This window comes from Populus alba, chromosome 4 (assembly GCF_005239225.2).
Source record: "Populus alba chromosome 4, ASM523922v2, whole genome shotgun sequence".
NCBI classification, from domain to species: domain Eukaryota; kingdom Viridiplantae; phylum Streptophyta; class Magnoliopsida; order Malpighiales; family Salicaceae; genus Populus; species Populus alba.
In genome coordinates this window covers 1271516-1293268 of record NC_133287.1, presented here as the reverse complement: position 1 = coordinate 1293268, position 21753 = coordinate 1271516, and the positions used below count along the sequence as shown (strand labels likewise).

The window sequence follows — 21753 nt, the reverse complement described above, 5'->3', positions numbered from 1 at the left end:
GCAATTAGAAACAGATTCATCACGAGAAAGAGCCAAGGAAAAGGACTTTTCCTACAAATAACAATACTACGAAAGCAACGTAGATCCTAGTCAGGAAATGTCTTTCGTAGCTGCCTTTTTATAGATCTCAGACATACTCTTAGAAAAAGATACAATTTGTGTAAATATATACATAACATTTAAGCCACAAACAATAATTAAATAGTGATAAATCCCAGGTCCCGACGGGCCGAATCCAAAATTTTACCAGGGATTCTGGGCACTAATAGGCTCCGAGATTTGTAATGCTTGCAGGAATTGGATGGATAGAAGAGAGTTCGCAGCTGCATTGACTGAAACTCTGTTGGTTCTGATTCCCAAAGTGGACAGTCCACAAGCTATGAAGGAGTTTCGGCCCATTGCATTATGCAATGTTCTGTGTAAAATGAGGGCCGAAGTTTTGGCAAACAGATTGAGGGGAACAATGCCAGCAATCATCTCACCAACCCAGGCTGCCTTTGTTCCAGGAAGGGCAATAACTGATAATGTTGTTGTGGCTTTTGAAACTATACATTACATGAAGCAATGCAGGAAAGGAAGTTAGTAGCGTAAACAAGATTCTCAAAGCTAAAAACTTCCCCGCAAGGGGACTTCTTGAAATTGTCAGGAGATGAACACGATGGCATATTGGTATGGGGACTAAAGTCAATGTATGGTGCATTATATTCAAAACATTATAATTTAGTCTTCTTACTCTTTGTCAACAGTTGGCTAACCGAAAATAATTGTTACCGGATGAGGATGAGAATGTGGAAGAGGATGAGGAGGAATATATGGATCTTAATCCCTTTTTAAAGGGAATGCCTCGTCAAGTTTGAGTTCTGAAGTTGAAGGTTTGGAGGAGGGTGTGAAGGAGGTGAGGAGTGATTGCAAAAAGGATGATGTTGGAGATTTAAGTCATGGTGAGGAGGTTGCTGTGGCAAGTGGGGTTGAGGAGGAAAGAGAAAGGGAATTGGGGAGTAGTGGTGATAGGACGGGTAAGGAAGGAAATCAGGTTCTGGGTGGAATGTGGAAGATGGGAACGAGCAAGAAAAGGAGAGTGGGGTGAGAAAGGTTGCGTTGGATGTGGATGATGACGAGGATGCTATTTGTAAGAGAACAAGGGCTAAGTACTCGCTTGCTAGTTTTACGCTGGATGAGTTAGAGACATTTCTTCAAGAGAGTGATGATGAGGATGATCTTCCGAATGTTGATGACGAGGTAGAGTGTAGGAAGTTTCTCTTGCGGCTGTTTTGCTTGTCGGAGATGGTGATGGTCAGTCAAATCAAGAGATCAGTGAAAATGCTGATGATGAAGATGAGGATAATGATGTGGATTTTGAGATTGAACTTGAAGACTTGACAGTGATGCTGATGATGGTGCAAGGGATGAGGGTCAGGGATTGAAGTATGAGAGAGGTGGAAGACGGCCAGAGACTAGGTAGAAAAGAAGCTTTTAGAACAGTCAAACAGGCCATTGCGCACCTTCTTTTACCAGTTTTTCCTAATGGATTCCCTCCTCCTTTTCCTTCTGTCAATGAGAACTTTGGCACCTAAGACTGCTCCTAGCCATGTGTCTTCTGCAGAAGGGGGTGGTTTAATAAATGGGTTTACGCCACAGCAAATAGGCCAGTTAATTTGTTTGATACATGAACATGCTCAGCTACATGTTCATGTATTCTCTCTTTGCATTCTTGATTCTTCCCGGCAACACCTTGCCTCTCTGGTTCAGGGACTGATTTTTGAGATGCTTCACAAACGTGATGATGTAATAGCCTGCAAAAGTGTTCCATATCCTGGTATTTGCTTTCGTCCTCCATATATATGCTCATCTGTATCAGAGGAAATGCACAACATTGGCCAGCACAGTGCACCTTTGAGTCACCCCGTGCTCTAAACCTGCAGATGTCAGTATCTCAAAATACCCCCCTTCGACAAAGAAGAGATGAGCATACTTCTAACTAGAAAATAAGTTCTTCACAGATTGCTGACTCGATTTGGATGCCTTTCACAAATGGTCCAGTAGTATCAATTCTGGATGTAGCCCCGCTTAATTTAGTTGGAAGATATATGGATGATGTTTATAACAGGATGTAGTTCTCTTGCAATTGTTTTCTTCTTGTTGCATTCAAACTATATATGTTCTGCCAATTATTTTGAATTATTTTGACAGCTGTCTGGGAGTATCGGCAGCGTTTTCTGAATTCAAGTTCTGAAACATGGAATGAAAAGGAACCACTCTTCTACTTTCCTCGTTTTCCGTTATTAGGTGAGGCAAATGGTGAAGTTATGAGAGGAAACATCCCCCCTGCTGCCAATACGGTGCCATCCTCACCTGGTCAACAACCACCCAAGAAGACGTTGGCTGCTTCCATTGTTGAAAGTACCAAGAAGCAATCAATTGCATTGGTCCCAAAGAATATTAGCAAGTTAGCTCAGCGATTAGTTCCACTGTTCAACCCAGCTCTATTTCCTCATAAACCACCCCCTGCAGCTGTTGCAAATCGAGTCCTTTTTACTGATTCATAGGACGAGTGAGTGGAATGTTTCCTTTAGTTTCTCTCATCTACTCTTTCAGTTTCCACTGTTCAATCAAGAAAGATGTTTACTGTGTCTAGGAGCATTATTCCAAAGTTTTTTTTTTCCAAAGCTTTTTTTTTTTTTTAAAGAAAACAGCAGGCTTAGGAGTCTGTTTGTGTATAAGATTTCAGGGAAAAAAAAAACCCTTCAAAACCAGGATTTGTATCATCAATTCGTTGAAAGCATTTACCGAATCATAGCCCTTTGAAAAACTATAAATGTGGAATCATCGATATCGTATCCCACTATTGTTTTGTCTTCCAGTCATCAATGCTGTTACCATTTAAATTTATAGTTTTTAGTTGTGACGAATAAGATTAGATAACCAAGGCTCAAAGTTTTCATGGATTTGGATGCAGATTATTGGCACTAGGCATCATGGAATATAATACAGATTGGAAGGCGATTCAACAACGCTTTCTTCCATGCAAGTCTAAGCATCGGGTAGTTTTCATCATAGATTCCTGTTATAAACATAAATGCTTCCAGTAACTGCTGCCAGAATTAAACGATAGACTCCTGCCATTTTCATGTCTATTACTACTTTTTGCTAATGAAAATAGGGGCTCCATATCTTTTGGTCAGTGGTAGGTAACTCATAGGTTTCTTATTTTTTGTTCTGGTATGCCTCTGATCTATACACTTGTATCTGTGTTTCTCTGAATTGAGACTGGAGACCATTGTCTAATACCGTGGTAAAAGTTTGTGCTGTTGCTACCAAAAAAAAAAAAACCATGACTGAATGGCGAGCTTCTATTAAGATGTTATTGGTTAATTATGACCTAATATGTGTTGTTTGTTTCTCATTGCAGCTATGTACTTACTATTTTTGTTTCCTTCTTGCTTGTTCATTAGGCATAATATTTTCTGGAGTTCTTGTAATAATCATTTCCATGTGCTTAACCTGCCATGCTAGTTGGTCATTGGTTTCCGTAGCTTGTACATTTCTCTTGGTGATAAAGAATTGTGTTGCTACTCTCTTGGTCTGTCTTTTATTTTCTGATGTTTGAAGTCAATATCACATGTATAGTTGTCTTATTTAGTATTATTGTGACACTTGAACAACATATGCTGCTTTTTTGCAGATTTTTGTCAGGCAGAAAAATCGTTGTTCATCTAAGGTACCAGAAAATCCTATAAAGGTATATCTTGAATCCAGGCCCATGAATGATAGTTCTCAGCTGTATCTCTGCTTGTTGAAAAACCTTAACCAATTGAATTTGAAACAAAATAAGGGATATAGACCAGATCACAACAATAATTAATTGGGTGTGTATATTTTAAAGTGAATTGAATTGAAGAACGAATCAAAATCTACTGTGTAGGCTGGTCGGGTTCTTCACTCAGTTTGATGCTCACTTTTGGAATATATCCTCTTTACTTCTAGTTAGTGAAAATTTAATATTTTCACTTTGTGCAGGCAGTTTGAAGAATGAAAACCTCCTTGTTGACTGCAGAAGAGACAGAACGCATTCAGGAGGTAATATCATCCTGGATATTTCTTGTGTTTTTTCCAGATGACCAGTATTTGGATTGTGACTGTCTGATTTTTAATGTAACCTCATGCACTCCAGGGACTCAGGGTTTACAAACTTGATTTGTTGTCCTTATGCAAATTTGTTGTCCCACATAGGGATCCATCCTTGTTACCTTGGCAATTGCAGATTGCCCTTGGAACTCAGAAGTCATATAAACAAGATGCTGCTGAAAAGAAGAAAAGAAGGATATCTGAAGCAAAGATACGGTCTAAAACCGCATATTTAGCAAATTGGAAACCAGCATTTCACAAGAAGGTATGCTATTATCCTGGATCAACATCTTACCTTGTCACTCAATATCCATATGATTTAGCTACTTTTTTTTTTTTTTTTATGAGTTTTGGTTGAATGAAGCATAATTTGGCTGTACAATTGCTCTGAAAATCTCACAGGCACTCAACGGTGTGTCTATATTCACTGTACACATGTGTGCTATAAAGCACTGACATCGTCGCTACGCAGTTTCATAAAGTTAAAGAGCTTAGCTGGGCGTGGTTCATAAGTTCATAATTTAGCTGAGCTTGGGCTCATTGATTCACAGTGTAATGTGTTACCTAATGTCATTAAGTTCTTTGGCCGAGTACAGGACAATCAGGCAGACAGAACTGGTGGAGGAAATAGCAGTGGAGATGATTGTGTTGATAACTCAAACAAAGCTTATGTACATCAGGCATTTTTATCAGATTAGAGACCAGGTGCATTGAGTGTCATTTCCAGTGATCCACTGTCAAAAGAGGATACGAACACCAGAGAGCATCCAAACAATTGGAGGCCTGGAGAAGCTCAACTCTGGAGTGATAACATGAATGGGTTTCCTTATGGATCCAGCTCTAATCAGTATTCTCTTACTCATATCAAGCCCTCCCCTCCTAATACCATTCTACCAAACTATCAAATTTCTGTATGTCACTGAGTACCTCGAAGTCCCAAATCCATTTGCGGCCATACCAGAGTCGTAAAACTGATAGTGTGCGCATAGTGAGATGGGCACCAGATTTAACCCCTGTGAATCTTCCACGGTCTTTTCGTATAATTTCTTCAGCCAGCTTTCAAAAACAACCAATGTGGATCATGTATCGAAGTGTCTGCATCAGGAAGTCGGATTGGTGATGCTGAAAAGAAAATATAGCTTCTCAGCTTCCACATTCTGGAAATTTGAGAACCTCCAGTTCAGTAGACACAAGACGGGATAAGAGTAATCAAGCAGCAAACAATGTCACGGATTCACACCCAGTAGAATCTGCAGTAGTTCACAATGCATGTATTGCTGAAGAAAGAGGCAGTGATTCCAACCTTCAAATGCATCCTTTACTGTTCCAGGCCTCAGAAAGTGGCCGTCTGTCATATTTACCTTTGAGCTGCAATATTGGTTTCCACACCCAACTATCTATAGTTTGATATGGTTGTTAGACCTAAAGTGTTTGGGTCTGGGTTGGTTTTATTGAAAAAAAATATATACTATTTTAATAAAAAAACATGAACACTTGATAATCTAATGATCTAGGGTTTGACGACTATAATCAAAGATTTTGCCACCCCAATAAAGCTACTTTGTAAGGATAAGTTCTCAAATAGGATAAGTAAAAACTTTCTTAGCTATTTTTCAATTTGAAAAGTTTTGAAAACATGAAACTGAGTGTTTTAAAATTTAAAACTATAGTGACCAAAGAGAGATAATAAAAAAAAAACAAAATGATGGAAAGATAATTGAATTTGATGTAGAGGGTGCCAGACCCTAGTTGTTTGGGTCTACCAAAGCCAAGGACCTAGAGTATGGTACTTAGGTTTGGTAATGGTGCCAAATCCAAGTGGTTTAGGTTTGGCAACCACGTTAGACTCAAGAAACTTGGGTCTGAAAACCACACTAGCCCAAAGTAGTTTGGGTCTGTCATAGATGTCAGACCCACTATTAAATAGTTAAAATACATCTTATAATCAAAGATGTCTGATCCAAGTTCGTTTGGGTCTGACAAAAGTATCTGACCCATGTTTGCTTGGATTTGACAAACATGACTAACTCATTTTTACTTGGCCCTGGCAAAATACTAGACCCACGTTACTTGGATTTGACAAACATGTTTGACCCACGTTACTTGGGTCTGAAATCATGCCTGACCCATGTGTTATTTGCAATGGGCAGCACGATTTTTTAGAAGGAGAGAAGGTAGAGAGGGAGGGAGGGAGGGAAAAACCCCGCTCGGAGCTCCTTTATGGGCCTCCTCGGCACATGCACCTCGCTACTATGCTTGGGGTGACGAGGCGCATCGAAAGTCGCCCGTAAGGCAGCTCTCGTTTATGTTCCAGGATGGCACGCTCCACCTGCACATGTCAGCCATTTCTGAATATAAATAAAAATTTTATATTTGAACTATTTCAAATAAAATGAAAAGACTAAGAAGCTCCCAACCTAAAGGTTAAAATTTTGTGCCTTAAAGGGCAAATCAATATCTACACTATAGCCTAAAAAACCTGAAAGAGTTATTTTGTCTCCAATCATTCTCTCAATGAAAATTGCATCTCATTAAAAATATAATCTTACTCACAACTGCATGCTAGGTAACTTTTTTTTTGGTAAAAACAATTACATCATTATACTGCTCTAATTCACAATTATTTATGTCTATCTGAACAATAAAAAGGTGAAAAGTAAAACCAAGTGGAGTTTTAGTTTTCTTGGTAATTTGTTCATTTGGTGAAATGGGATGGTGTTGCTATCATTTTAGTATGTTTCTGAGCATTCCTTTATCGAAGTTTGTTAATAAGAATGCATCTAAGTAGATTATAAGTCTTTTTTGGCTAGTTGATTTGAAAATTCTCTTTCGATTCTGTGTTGCAGTTACAAGATTGTTTGAAGAACTGTGTGCTCAGCTTTCTGTGTTCTTAAGCTCTTGTTTAATCAAAAGAAGGTGCTTCTTGAAACGTAGTTTTCGTTTGGGTAAGGGCATGCTTTTTATTTATACAACTATTTCTTGTGTAGTTTTTTATATTGCTTCGAGGCCGTTTGAGAGTGCTTTTTAAAAGTGTTTCTGAAAAAAATTGAATTTTTTTTTGCTTGAAATTAATATGTTTATAGTGTTTTCAAATTATTTTGATGTGCTGATCTCAAAAATAATTTTTAAAAAATTAAAAAATATTATTGACATGCTTTTCTGAGTAAAAAATACTTTGAAAAGCAACAATAACTACACTTACAAACAAGCTAGGATGGTTTGGTTCATGAGACATGCATATGTAGCTTGTTGTGAAGGCCCTAACTGGAGTAATTAGCATGATGGCTCATCATAGAATGCAAAGACTTGGTAATTGGTTCGAGCTCCTTTTTCTCTCGCTGTTTGTTTGTTCAGAATGGTCAAGTTTAGATTAAATGATGGAGGGGACAGAGCCCTAAAAGGCTAAAACTACAGCACCAAGCCATAGAGGTGGATCCCTTGGTGGGTTAAAGTTGATATTTCTTGCTTCAAGAGCATCCTAGTCGCATAGCCGCATATACCCTTCAGTAATGTGTGGCATCTGTCAAGTGACTGCTTTCCACTGCTACCCGAATCTCCAACTGAGATCACGCGGCTACATCAGGTTATTAGTCATTTAATTAATCACAAAAAAATGAATTAAATACCACCATAATCATCCTTAACCTCGTATTAGACTTAAAAATATCATGGAAAATGATTTAATTACAAACAAAATATATGTCTATCAATTAATTGATGCCTCAAGCAATCTCCCAACGGTCAAAATCCTTATCCCATAACCTCATCCACTCTCTTCCTTTCCCTCCACTCATTTCTCCTCTCTTTTCCTCCATACCATTAACAAGAAAAAGATAAGCCAATCACACAAAACGGCTCCTCACCATAGCCTAAAATTCCTCTTTCCCTTCTCTTCTCCTCTCCTGGTTACCTAGCTAGAGCCCCAACAAGTTCATCACCACAATGTCTTGCTCAAATCTGACAATGTTGGTGTCCTCAAAACCTTCTCTTTCTGACACAACTTCACTTTCCTTTCGCTCTTCTCTCAACCCTTTTCAGCTTCCAAGCTCACCCGCTGCAAATATCCCTTCAAGATCCTCTTCTGTGACCCCAATTCACTGTGGTCTTCGTGAGCTTAGGACTCGTATTCAATCAGTGAAGAACACGCAGAAGATCACTGAGGCTATGAAGCTTGTTGCTGCTGCTAAAGTGAGGAGAGCACAAGAGGCTGTTGTTAATGGTAGGCCTTTCTCTGAAACTCTTGTTGAAGTTCTCTATAACATCAATGAACAGCTTCAGACTGATGATGTTGATGCCCCTTTAACAAAAGTTAGGCCTGTTAAGAAAGTCGCTCTAGTTGTTGTTACTGGTGATAGAGGGCTTTGTGGGGGTTTTAATAATTATTTAATCAAGAAAGCAGAAGCAAGAATCGCAGACTTGAAGCAGCTTGGAATTGACTATACTGTTATTAGTGTTGGAAAGAAGGGCAACACTTATTTTCTTCGTAGGCCTTATATTCCAGTTGATAGGTTTCTTGAAAAAGGTGGTCTCCCTACAGCTAAAGAAGCTCAAGCAATAGCAGATGATGTCTTTTCACTGTTTGTAAGTGAGGAGGTTGATAAAGTGGAACTTTTGTACACAAAATTTGTGTCACTTGTGAAGTCTGAACCTGTTATACATACCTTGCTTCCATTATCACCAAAGGGAGAGATTTGTGATGTGAATGGGGTGTGCGTTGATGCAGCCGAGGATGAGTTCTTCAGGTTGACAACAAGAGAAGGGAAATTGACTGTAGAGAGAGGTGTTAGTAGGACTGCAACAACAGATTTCTCACCAATTTTACAGTTTGAGCAGGACCCAGTTCAGATTCTTGATGCCTTGTTGCCTTTATATTTGAACAGCCAGATTTTGAAGGCATTGCAAGAATCACTAGCTAGTGAGCTTGCTGCTAGGATGAGTGCTATGAGCAATGCTACTGATAATGCATCAGAATTGAAGAAGTCCCTTTCCATGGTTTACAATAGGCAGCGTCAGGCCAAGATTACTGGAGAAATATTGGAGATTGTTGCTGGTGCCGATGCTTTAACCTAATCATGTTAGCCACAATTCTGCATCTTTGTAGGTAAAATTCAAGGATGATTGCTTATTCATTCAAATATGCCTGTTTTAAGACAGTTCTGGGATACAGTGCTTTTTTCCCCTCCCTTTGTAATTCTCAAATCGCCTATAAAAATTATGTGCACGATGAGATATGCCATGTATCTTGCAACAGGAGCATTCTGCTTGTTGATCTTTGTGCTTCAGCTTCTTTTCCTCTGATATCTATACTACTTGTCCTTTTAAGAGGTTTCATTACAGGGATGTCCAATGTATGTTCCACTATATGTATAGAATGTTGCTGCAGATCTTCGTCCTCGTTGTAATTTGATTTAATCACAAGGGTTCTCGCTTCTTTAATTCCCTTTGAGCTCAAACAAGGCTGCTAAATTTTTGAGTTCAAGCTGTAAATTCCAAAAAGCTGCTGTTGCCATCTGTTCTTACTTTGATGCCTCTTAGTTTGCCAATGAATTACTGCGAGCCTTGTGATTGGTTTAATGGAAGAGTTTCTTGTGCAAATCATTTAGATTTTAAATGATTTCAGGAAGTTAGTAGTCAGAATGCAATTGATAGACAAGTTTTTGAGTCCTCGCCATTAAATCTGGCATCCCGAAGAACAAATAATTTTCAGCTCTTCTGATAATTTCAGATTATTAATGACTTGTACACATTTTACAAGTTCTAAGAACTCCCCGGAACTTTTTTCAATGGAATTATTTTACATCCAAAACCTTCTTTCAAATAGCAGATTCCATAATCAATTAATGGTTTTGTCCTTCCACCTCCATATCTCAGACTGACAATAAGTGGCGTGCAGAGCTCTTTGTAACCAATGAAGCTAAAGTCATATACATCTGTTGCAAGCGTTTTCATATTCTGAATTGACCTCTTAGGCTCCTTTCAACCTCATATCATTTTGATCATGTAGTTGTCTTAGCATTCGACTAGTGGTGATTAGCTAAAGAATCTATTCTATCCAAAGCAATTGTAAGGTGGTCTCCACATTTCTGATCATTTGTGATGATCCAACCTTTGCCTTATCCTTGATGAGTTTACAGTACACTTACGCCATGAGGGTGCAACAAGATGTGATTTTTATGTTTTTATATTTGTCCTGAAAATGATGTTTCTGCAATTCAATATGTCATCTGCCTTGCGGTGATGCTCCCTCTGCCTAAAGAAGAGTTTCGCTCTCGAGAGCTCTGTTGAAAGAAAATCAAAGTCCAATAATCAAAACAATCACGATAACGTATTGCCACATCAATTCCACAATTTGCTGAATTGAAGAGCCTTTTGTAAAGAGGCAGGAAGGTCCAAGCGAATGAATCACTTGGAGTTCTTATCAATGATCGAACCTGTTATGTTACTTGATAACATCACTCAACCCGACAGCCCATAGAAGAACTGTTATGTTACCTCAGCTCATTGATTGATTCGTTTACAACTTCAATCAACTCCTCAAATCTTAATTTATGAATGTTACTACAAAAATCAGTCACTCAAAACAACATATGCGTTGGTTAAAATGACATTGTAGAGACCAGAGTAGTTTAAGCGATGACAAGTTTGATAATTTTTTTCGCTAGCAAAAATGAAAGATCTTTACAACGTCATCTAGGATTAGAAAGAACTGATGCTGGTGGCGGTGCTGAAAGAATATAGTTATCAGCAACAGGAGGTGGTGCCAGTGCATGTGAAAACTTATACACCAGGTTTGAATCTACCTCCATTACACCCTCCAACACCTTTACAACTGTTGACATGAGAGGCCTTTTTTCTGGATCATCTTGCAAACACCAAGCAGCAATCTTTATCATCCTGATAATTTCATCTTTATCACTCTGCATATATTCGTCTAAAAATTCCAAAATGTATTCAGCCTTGTTCTGCAACATTCTAAGCAAATGGAAGGCAGGCTCTGGTTGCGAGTGATCAACGCTTCTGCGTGCACAAACTACTTCCAGGAGAACAATTCCAAAGCTGTATACATCAACTTTTACTGTAATGCGACCTAATGCTTGATGCCATTCTGGAGCAAGATATCCAGGGGTTCCTCTCATTGGGAGTTGAACTTGGCTCATCTCCCTATCAATCAGCTTAGATAGCCCAAAGTCAGAGATTTTGGCATTGAAATTTGGATCTAAGAGTATGTTCTGCGGCTTTATATCCAGGTGCATTATGGTCTGTCGGCATTCTTCATGAAGATAAGTCAGCCCTTTCGCTATGTCAAGTATAATCTTCTTTCGTGTCTGCCAATCTAGGGAAGATCCTTGTATTTTCTTAAAAATCCAATTGTCCAATGAGCTGTTACTCATGTACTCATATACTAAAAGCCTATATGATTTCTCTGCACAAAATCCTATCAACCTCACCAAGTTAAAATGGTGCACACTTCCAATCGTCTCAACTTCTGCTAAAAACGCCCTCTTTCCTTGGCCTAATTTATCCAAACGCTTCACAGCAATTCCTGTTCCATCTGGAAGTACTCCTTTGAATACAGACCCGAAGCCTCCTCTTCCTAGTGTTTCCTTGAAATCATTGGTTGCAACGCGTAGATCTTCATACGAAAACCTGACAGGCATTCCTGGAACTAGCTTTACATAATCATCTTCCACATCCTCCTCAGTATCATTAGACTTGCTCAACCTAACCCTCCAAACAATAATAACTACAAAAGAAATGATGGCAAGAACACCACCCACAATTCCTGCTATAATTGGCACCCAATGTCTTCTTGAAGTGGTATCAGGCCTTATTTCTGGTGGAGGAATTGGTGCTATCTCCCCTGGCGATGGACGAGAATTGTTTTTTGTAATAACTGTTGTGTTGCCTGCCAAACAAAATGATTTTGAAGTAGATTCATTATGGAACCAAAAAGATGATGGATTTATGTGAAAGGCAGTGATAGAAGGAAAGTATGATCTCATTCACATCACTGGCATGGCTCTGCACTTTTGTTTTTGTATAGCCTTGCTCTTATATGGATCCCAAGTTCCCAAAATACATGTTAGAATGGCTAAAATACCAAACAGCTATTCATTGTTATGATGTAATTTCTTGCAGTATCTGCAGTCTACACTCTGTTTTTTGGTAACTTAAGCTTCATAGTTTGTGAACTCTTTACCTGACTTTCAGATGCACAAAACTACCTCTAAATGTTGAAATGATTAAAAAAAATAAAATACCCAACTCATAAAACTACACAAATTGGAGAATGGCATATTTACCTGGGCAGAATGTAACTTGATAATCGGTGGATGCACAACGGAAGGTACTGTTATTATCATCATAAGCGTAGCTGTAAGCTTGTGGACAGGTATTCTTGAAGAATAGAGAATACAAAGAAGGCTTGCATGTATCAGGTGTATTGTTTGTACCAGTACAACAAAACATCGACAAACTAGTCACTAGGCACGCACTCTTGCATCCCACAGTCTTGCCTTCTGTACTAGTGGTAACCCTAAGCTCTGACGGACATGATTCGTTCAAATCCGCCAAACATCCAATGCTTGTACAGTTCTGATGAGAAGGCACAACAAGCAAAGGCAGGTTGAAGCCATCAACAAGACTAACATCAAAATAATCAAGGCCACCATCACCACGAAGAGTAAACTCTGCAAACGTTACAGGAGGAACACCACTGCTGCCTGAACATTCTAGTTTGCCGGAGCCACAATCGCCTGTGATGCAGGAGAAATTTCCTGACGAGTCTTCGGTGCAGTACGTGCGGCCCCATAACCGTCCAGACCAAGAAGCTGGTGCTGTTAAGGTCTTTGACTCATTCTTTTCAAGGGAAAAACCAGTTGTGGAGAGATATGCTGAACCTCCAGCTGAGAGAATGCCTGGCCAAACTGTGTAGTTACACTTGTTCGTTATTGTAAATGTTGTTGAAACAACACCTGGTAGCAATAACATAGCATAAAAACAACTCAATTAATAAAATAAGTTGAAGAATCAGAGCTGGAAACAGAAATAGATTTCTCGACTTTACCTGAAATGAATAAATGAGCGACCAAGAAAGAAGATAAATGCACAAGTAATTTTATCACAGACATTGAAGGAGATAAAATTCATTTAACAACAACAAGAAGGAGGAGTTTGAAGTCCAACTAGCAATCTTTCTTCCTTTCATTGGTCTAAGCTTGGCTCAGAGGTCAGTCATGAAGAGAAGGGAAAGTTCAACACGCTTACGGAACCGACTTTGTGATTAGGACAGGTTGCGTTGAAAGTTCTCACAAGGCAATGAACGATTTTCGTCCACCTTCTTGGAAATAAGGTATATGGCTGCCCCACTTTTTTCACCAGAGCCACCGCATCCCACGTCATTGTTATAACTCGTTCTAGAGATGGGATAACTCATAACTTAGATCTTAAATCAAATCATAAGAAATTTATTTTTAAGTTCATGGCATATAACAATTTCTATGTAGTAGCAGATAAAACTTCTGAAATCATAACACTTGTAATTATTTTTTTCTTATCTGTTAAAAAAAAAAAACCCAGCTTTGAAGGGATCCCCTAATCCAAAGTGGGACAAAACTAAGAAGTAGAATATCGCCTGTATTAAATTCTTCAATTCTTTAATATCATGAATAAATAATAATTTAGTCCCTGTGTTTTTAGTGATATAACAGCCTAGTCCCTTTAGTTTAAGAAATCATAATTCGGTCCTTGGAGTCTCTATGATGGCTAATACCTTAAGAAGCTTTGCTAGCTTTTAAGAAAATAACCTTGTACCCCTGGATTTCTTTAATTTAATATACAGTTAAAAGGGTATTTTGGGATAGAAAAATAACTTCATCGGCAACAGCTCAACACTTTATTGACGAGCACACTTAACGGAGGGATTACGTTCTAAAGGAAATAAATGAGTTTTCCCATTTGGATGACTCTTTAAAGATCATTTTCGCATTTGCCCTTCATCATTGTTATCTTATATAATTTCATGAATCCTTCAAAAATGATTTTAATATTCCTTGTTGTGTTACAAGAGAGGACTTCTCAGCAAAGTCAAAAGTCTATACCATGAGCCTGTCGCCCATGCTATCCACGGCTACATTTCATCATGTACAAAAAAACAAATGATCCTGGCCCTGTATATTTTCCCATGTGGACAACTTGCTTATGCATTGTATATTTCACAGGCAGGCCCATTTACTAGCTACTAAATTCCACAATTCAGAATATATTCAACACATCAGAATTAGGTCAAGCTGCCAAGAACACGTTTTTTATTTATTTATATCTCAACCATATTAATATTTTGATAATTTTCCACTTCAGTTTTCATATGCATGACTGAAACCCATTGAATAATGCTGATTTGAGGACCTAAATACAAATAAAATAATTTGGAACATCATTGTAGGTAATCTCGTTAAAAATCTATGGCAATTTTATGAACTTTAATTTACAAATTTTTTAACATACTTATATATAATATTCAATATTTTTTAATAAGGAATACATTTAAGAAACCGTCCACAACACGACAAATATTAGTAATACGATAAGACCTCCTGTGATGTGAAGAATTTTCTTTTCTTCACATCACAGGATCAGGTTTTTAATAGGTAATTCTTAGTGGGACAGCAATGGGTACTCTTGCATCGGGTTTTTCTATATTATTTTTTCTTCATTATCTATTGGGTAATAGATTTAAATATCCATATTTTATATATCTATCAAGTTTTGGATTTCCATGGAAATATTCATTATCCAACTTTTATTTAATATTCAATGAAAAATAAAATAGTAATATATATATATATATACACACATATATATGGGTGCGTGTGTATGTGTTTGTGTGTGTATTAAATGATAAACATTATACATATAAGAGGGGGTGAATTAGATGGCTAATTAAAAAGGCTTTTTCTTTACTTAAAATAACTTTATAGCACTATCTAATGAGCAATACAAATAAGCTCAAACAATAATGATACAAATTTAAAGATGTACAAAAACAATCAACATAATTAATAAATGAGAAGATTGAATTAAGAGAGGGTGCACCAATATTTTTACAATGACACTTGCAATTTCCACAATATTTAGAAGGCTTTCTCAAGTGTTTTTAAATATCACTTGCACTTTCCACAATATTACTCTTTTAATAGAGTTAAATGAGAGAATTTTTCAATAACCATCCAACCTTGTTTTTCTAATTTTAGTGTAGGAAATGGTGGTGGTCGTCATGATAAGTGTTGTAACCCATTTTTGGGTCCCCCTAAAAAATAAAATAAATAGCCAAAAGAGGTTAGGAAAATAACAGGAGGCAGAAGCGCTCGGAAAATAGTCAGAAAATTGGTCAAGGAATTTAAAAATACAAGGATTGAATTTTTGACAGTATATTCTTGAAGGATGAAAGCCCTATTGAGAAGGAAATTTTGAATTTTGAGGAGAAAAGCCCAAATTTGGATGTTTACGGACTTAATTGGATTTTTATGGACTTAATTGGATTTTTATTTGAATTTATAGAAGATTTGATTGCAAGAAAAATTGATTTTTAAGTCAATTTGGGCTTTAATTTGGAGAAATTTAAGTTCTGGGGCCAAAATATATTTTTTAGGAATTTATTGGGTCAAATCAGGGGCTTAATTGCATAAATATTGAAGTTTAAGGGTCAATTAGGGACTTAATTGTGAAAATCCGAAACCAGGGACCAATTTGGAGAAGGCGCAAAGATAGAGGGGGCTGTTTGGAATTGTTTCAGGGGCTTAATTGAAGAAATTGGAAGTTTATTGATCAATTAGGGGCTCAATTGCATAATTCAGAGACCAAGGACCAAAGTGAAAAAGGCGGCCAACAAGAGGGGCGGGGACCGAATTTGGAGGACTGATTTGAAGTTTAGCCATTTAAATGAAACGGCGCGTTTTATCCAAAACGACGCCGTTTCATATATATATATATATATATAAAAGGAAGATCAAAAATGGTGTCGTTTTGAACGACACTGTTCATCTTCCTCCTTCCCCCCGTTTTAGCAGAACAGAAGATGAAATTTTTTTGAAAAAACCTTCCCGCTTCTCCTCGCCCCCACCGAAGCCCCACAAGACCACCAAACGGGTCACTGGCCGACCAGCCGTTGCGTGATTGGGGCGCACTAGCAAAAGGCGCCGGGTTCCCTTATAAATAGAGAGGCCGAACGGGAGAGAGAGGAGAGGGAGAGGAGACCGAAGAGAGAGAACAAACCGAACAGCCGCAGCGCCGCCGCTCGGAGCCTCCGTGCACGAGCCACACCACCGCCAGGTACGTTTTCTTCCCCCCCCCCCTTTCTGCAGGTTTTTGCCTCCTGCATGCATTCTGCATGCAGGAGGCGGGGGGGAGAAAATTAATTCTCCCCCCCCTGGGCCTGGGGCTGCTGGGCCAGCCCGATGCTGGCCCAGCCTTGCAAGTCTGGGCCGGTCTTGGCCCAGACCGTAGGAGTTTCGGGCCGAGATCGGCCCACTTGAATTTTTTTTGGACCGAGATCGGCCCAAATGTATTTCTCGGGCCGAGGTCGGCCCAATATCATTCGGGCCGAGATCGGCCCGTCGTTTTTTTTCCTGGGGCTGAGCCTGGCCCATTCATTTGGGCCGGCCTAGCCCTATAATATATTATATATTATTATAATATATATGTGTGTATATGTTATATATATATATAAAAATATTTATAAAAAATCTGAAAAAAATCTAAAAAAAAAATGTTGTTATTTTCGTTTCATATATATATATATTTTAAGGGGGTTTGTATTTTTTTTATACATGTGGAGGTATAAATTCAGTATTTAAAATATCTGATTTTCGTCGAGACACCCGAAATTTTCAAAGATAAATTTATTTTTTTTGCTTTCAAAAATTTCTAAAATTCCTTAAAAATATTGTTGATTTTTTTCCTGTACATCTTTTTAAAATGACTTAATATTAGTTTGTATTTTTATGATGTGGAAATACAAATTCAGTATTAAAATACCCGATTTTCGACAAAAAAAAAAATATATATTTTTTTAAAAATATTTTCTTGCGTGTTGCATACGGCCAATACTCTAACATGTTTTGAATATTCTTTTTATAAAAAAAATATATTGGAAGCTTCGAAAGTGTGTTTTCGCATAGATTTCTTAAACACAAATTATTTTCTTGCATTCTTGGATTTTACAACATGTTTGTAAAATTCCAAAGGGTATTGGCCAATATTCCAAAAACTATAAAAATCTTATTTTTGGGGGGAGAAAATTTATTTATTATTCACCGCTAATGTTGGATAAAGAAATCCTTAAAATGATGAATATCCAAAATATTATTGGGAGTAATAAATCCGCACACATTCTTGAAAGAAGCCTTGATTATAATCGAGGACATTTCAAAATTTAATTTTTTTTTATTTATTCGACGATTTATGAGTCGCAAACTTTTGAAATACTAAGGGAAAAATGAGCTTTCAAAGCACATGGAATCTCCTTAGATTTCTATCCAAAATCAATTGACGAGCCTAGAAAATACCAACACCATAGCAATTATAGAGCAAACCAAACACCAAGCAGCTTACCTTAGGCAGGGCGTACTAGGGGTGCTAATACCTTCCCTTTACGCAATCAGTCCCTTGGCTTAGAATCTCTGAAAAACCAGTTAGGGTTCCTAGTGACCAAAATACTAGGTGGCGACTCCCAAAGAACCAAATCAATAAAATAGAATAAAACGAAAGTCGCCAGTCGAATGTCGCAAAACAAATTTTAAAATAAACCAAATTTTATTTGTTGATTTTTTTTGGGGGGCGACAATAAGTGATAGTAGTGGTTATTGGATTATCATTTGGAGGGAGAACAAATTTGTGGCGGTGCCATTATTCACGGTGGTTGCGAATGACAATCACTAGTAAAGGAACTGATGTTGGTGAGGGTGTATAGGTGATTCTTGGGTGGTTGTTGAAGCAAAAATAGTGGCCAAGAAAGAGAGAGAGAGTAATGCTAGCAGAGAAAAAAATATTTCTTCCCCACTTTGCTCCTTGTTTCTCCATGCTCAATACCTGGAATCCACACTTATTGATAGGGGTGAAAGAGAAATATTTTGTATTAATTAGGGACAAATCTTGACTTTTGATTCAATTTGAAAGGATCTCAACCATTAGTTCAAAGGTATCATCATAGTCTATAAAAATAGAATGTTAAAGCTGGTCAGGTTGGCTATTTTAGGGCGGCGTTGTGGCAACCATAGGGGTCATTGGTTGTCAGGTTACCATGGAGGTGTATGGTTTGTCCGGTTTAGTATGGAGAAAAAGTATTAAATGCTCTTAAAAAGTAGTCACTCGAGCAACTATTTCGGGTAAAAGTTAGGGGTGATAAATAGTAACCAAACAATGCGTCATCTGATTTTTCTATTATTTTTAATCTTTAAAATGCCTTCGTTTTGGCTTTAGGGGTTTTAAATTAGGGGTTTGATAAAAGTTCAATTTACCCCTTCAAGCTTTTGACTGTTTCAATTGCGTCCTTAATTGGCCTATAACTTCTATTTTTTTGCGATTTCTCCCTTGTCAAATTTCAATATCAACCCTGAATTTTAGTGTTTTTTCATTTTGATCCTTGGTCTTGGATTTATGCAAATTGACTATTAAACTTTCAATTCTCTTTAATTTCACCCCTGCTTTCAATCAATTGAGTCCCTAGAGTTCGATGTCTTTTTTAAAAAGATCCTTGGTTGTGAATTTCTTTAATTTAACCCCTAGTTGACCCTAACATTTTATTTTCTTGTAATTTTACCTCTGATTCCAACCAATTAACTTTGTAAAAATTAAGTTTGGTCCTCTAAAATTTCAATCTTGTCAATTAAACCCAAATTAGGCTTTTAAACTTCATTTCTCACCAATTAAGTCCCTAATAAAATTAATTTGATCCATTTAAAGTATAATTAAGTATTTGCACGTAATTAAATCATTTAATTTGACCTAAATTAATTCTTAAATATAATTAAAATTTTACTTGGGCCCATGATTAAATCAAATTGGCCTATTAAACATCTAATTATGTCTCTGTGCTTAATTTTTATGCAGATTTGTTCAATAATTATTTAATTTGATTTTGAATCCGCATTGTCTCTTCAATCCTGGGTATAATTACGTTTCTAATTCCATCCAAAAATTGCAACTTTATTTTTTTGTATGTTTGAAATCCTTCTCGGCTTGCTTTTTTCAAATCGCCAGTTTTATTACTATTATTACTTTATTTTTTTGATTTTTTTTAAAAGGAAAAGCGTATATTTTGCATATGGCTAAAAATACTAAAGTTATTGAAGCATTTAAAAAACAAATTTTAAAACACTTTGACATGTTTTTTTTTTTAAAATATTACAAGGATTTACAACAAGTTTGTAAAATTTCAGAGGATTTTGACATACATTTCAAAAAATACCAAAAAATATTTTTTATTTTATTTTTTAATATATGGAATTATAAACTTAAACGTATGACATATTTTTAATATTAAATAAAAAATAATTTATTTTATTTTTTATATTTTTATACTAAAACATATAGGTTTTTAACTTGATAAGATATCTTATAACAGTTTTTAATTGAATTTTTTTTTTATTATTATTAGAACTGTGGACAAAGATCTCTTATATGCAGAGGAACAGAACTGCTTAATGTTCTAGTTCCTAGCTTATTGATGCATGATTAAGTTTTTCTAGTATTATTATATTTATTTTATAATAGGTAGGAAAAAATTAAAAATAAAATAAAATTGAGGATGAATTGTTGTCGGATTGTTTGGATACACACAACAATTAAATACGTTTGCTTTGTTGTTTTGGAAAAGAGAAAAAAAAGCAGGAATGAAATAGTGACCTGGATTGTGCTGGGACATGAACCTTCCTCGTCAACTTGAAAGAATTCGATCGATTGCTTAATTTTGGTCTTTGGATTGGATGTACAAATACATAACAATTGTAGAAAAATGGACTGCGTCTGTACTGTGACAAAGCGGTGGCTGCAAATACTAATACACGCCTCTACACATTTTATAGTTCTGTTCCTTTGCTTATGGAAAATTGGTACACATGATTGCATGATCTGTAATTAATTAATGCGTGTCCAGTTGAATTTTTATTTGAGTAACAGAAATTAAACAAATTAATATACATATTTATTAATAAAAACTTGATTTTATTAAAACATAGGTTAAGTTCAAATTTTTATTTAAAATATTCTTATGAAAAAATGAAACAATTATCTCGATTCTTCTCTTGAATTTAATTTTTTGTGGCTTGGTTTAATTATAAAATCAAGTAAAAATTTATGCTTTATTAAAACATGAATTGAAAAGTATATTGTAGATCAAGATTTGATGATTTTATATTTTGTTGAAGAGCTTTTTATGAAATGTTTATGCTTTATTTAACTTGAAGTGTAGATAAAAAATGTTTGAGTTTGAGAGAGTTTCCTTACCCGAAAAACTTGTCTTAAAAAAAAATTCTATATTTTTGAAAAACATTCTTTTCATGTATATAAGTTATATAAGTTGAGGCTTTTATTTATAGAGATTTTTAGAGGCAATTAGGTTTTTATTAATTGATTTATATTTATGATGTTTTTTTTTTCCTTTTCTTTCATGATAGAAAAGATCATGATTTTCTCTCCTTGTAAAGACAGGAAGATGGGAGGAATCAAAATAAATGCTGAATATTTATTTCTAATGAGAAGGAAAGAGAAGGAAAAGAAAAGAAAAGGAATATATATTAGAACAAAACTACATTGATATCCTTTACTATTTCTTTAGGTAAGATTTTAAAATAAAATCAAGGGCAAAACTCAAATCCTAATAATTCGAAGCAAACTTTTCACCCCGTTTCTCTCCAAATTGAAGAAATGTTTGCCTTCATAATGTTGAAACCTTTTCTTTTCTCTCTCTCCTTTTATATATTTGAAAAAAAAATGAAGATGAGAGGAATAAAAAAAAACAGAACTATTGTTTTAATATGTTTACAAACACAAATAGAATGTCAGAGTCTAATTGAAAAGGAAAATTAAAATAAGGAGTAAAGTTTGCACATAATATAAGGACCAAATAGCTTCTAATTGGGAACTTTCTTATAAACAATGAAGTAAAAGGATCAAAACAACTTTTTTCTAAACATTATAAGACTAAAATGAAAATTAGTAAAAAATGAATTATTTTAAAATTAGTAGTAATATGACATTTGTTTTTAAAACAATTTGCATTTCCCTTATAGAAATAAAACTATATTTAATTTTTAATTTTAATTTTTACACTCATCTTTATTCTTATTTTAATCTCTTTTAATTATAAAAACATAAAACATGTGAGAAAACTACTATATACATGCCTTGATTCATTATGGATTATAATCGTGAATTGATATTTTTACCTTTGATAAAAAAAAAATTAATTAAGTTTGTCGCATAGGGTAAAATGATTTTTTTTTTATAGGATTCATTTGTTATTTTTTGTTTGTAAGAGGTAGCTCGATCTTTTTCTAATTTTTTTTCACAGTTAAATTACTTGCATACCTTTAAAAGTAAAAAAATAAAAAACACTTGCCTATGGTCAAG

General features: G+C 36.0%; 2 protein-coding genes and 1 pseudogene across 2 annotated transcripts; 2 read left to right on the top strand and 1 right to left on the bottom strand.

The window, feature by feature from the left end:
- Positions 1-301: 301 nt before the first annotated feature.
- Positions 302-5533, top strand: LOC118058391 (uncharacterized; annotated as a pseudogene).
- Positions 5534-8067: 2534 nt separating this feature from the next.
- On the top strand, positions 8068-9459 carry LOC118059058 (ATP synthase gamma chain, chloroplastic). The gene has a single exon (XM_035071873.2). It carries the CDS (start codon positions 8068-8070, stop codon positions 9193-9195), a length of 1128 nt encoding a protein of 375 aa, XP_034927764.1. The 3' UTR covers positions 9196-9459.
- Positions 9460-10747: 1288 nt separating this feature from the next.
- Positions 10748-13615, bottom strand: LOC118059049 (PR5-like receptor kinase). The gene is made up of 3 exons (XM_035071860.2): positions 13193-13615; positions 12429-13100; positions 10748-12031 (listed from the first exon to the last, which is right to left on the bottom strand). The coding sequence occupies exons 1-3, from the start codon at positions 13254-13256 to the stop codon at positions 10812-10814; spliced, it is 1956 nt and encodes a 651-aa protein (XP_034927751.1). The 5' UTR covers positions 13257-13615; the 3' UTR covers positions 10748-10811.
- Positions 13616-21753: the final 8138 nt, after the last annotated feature.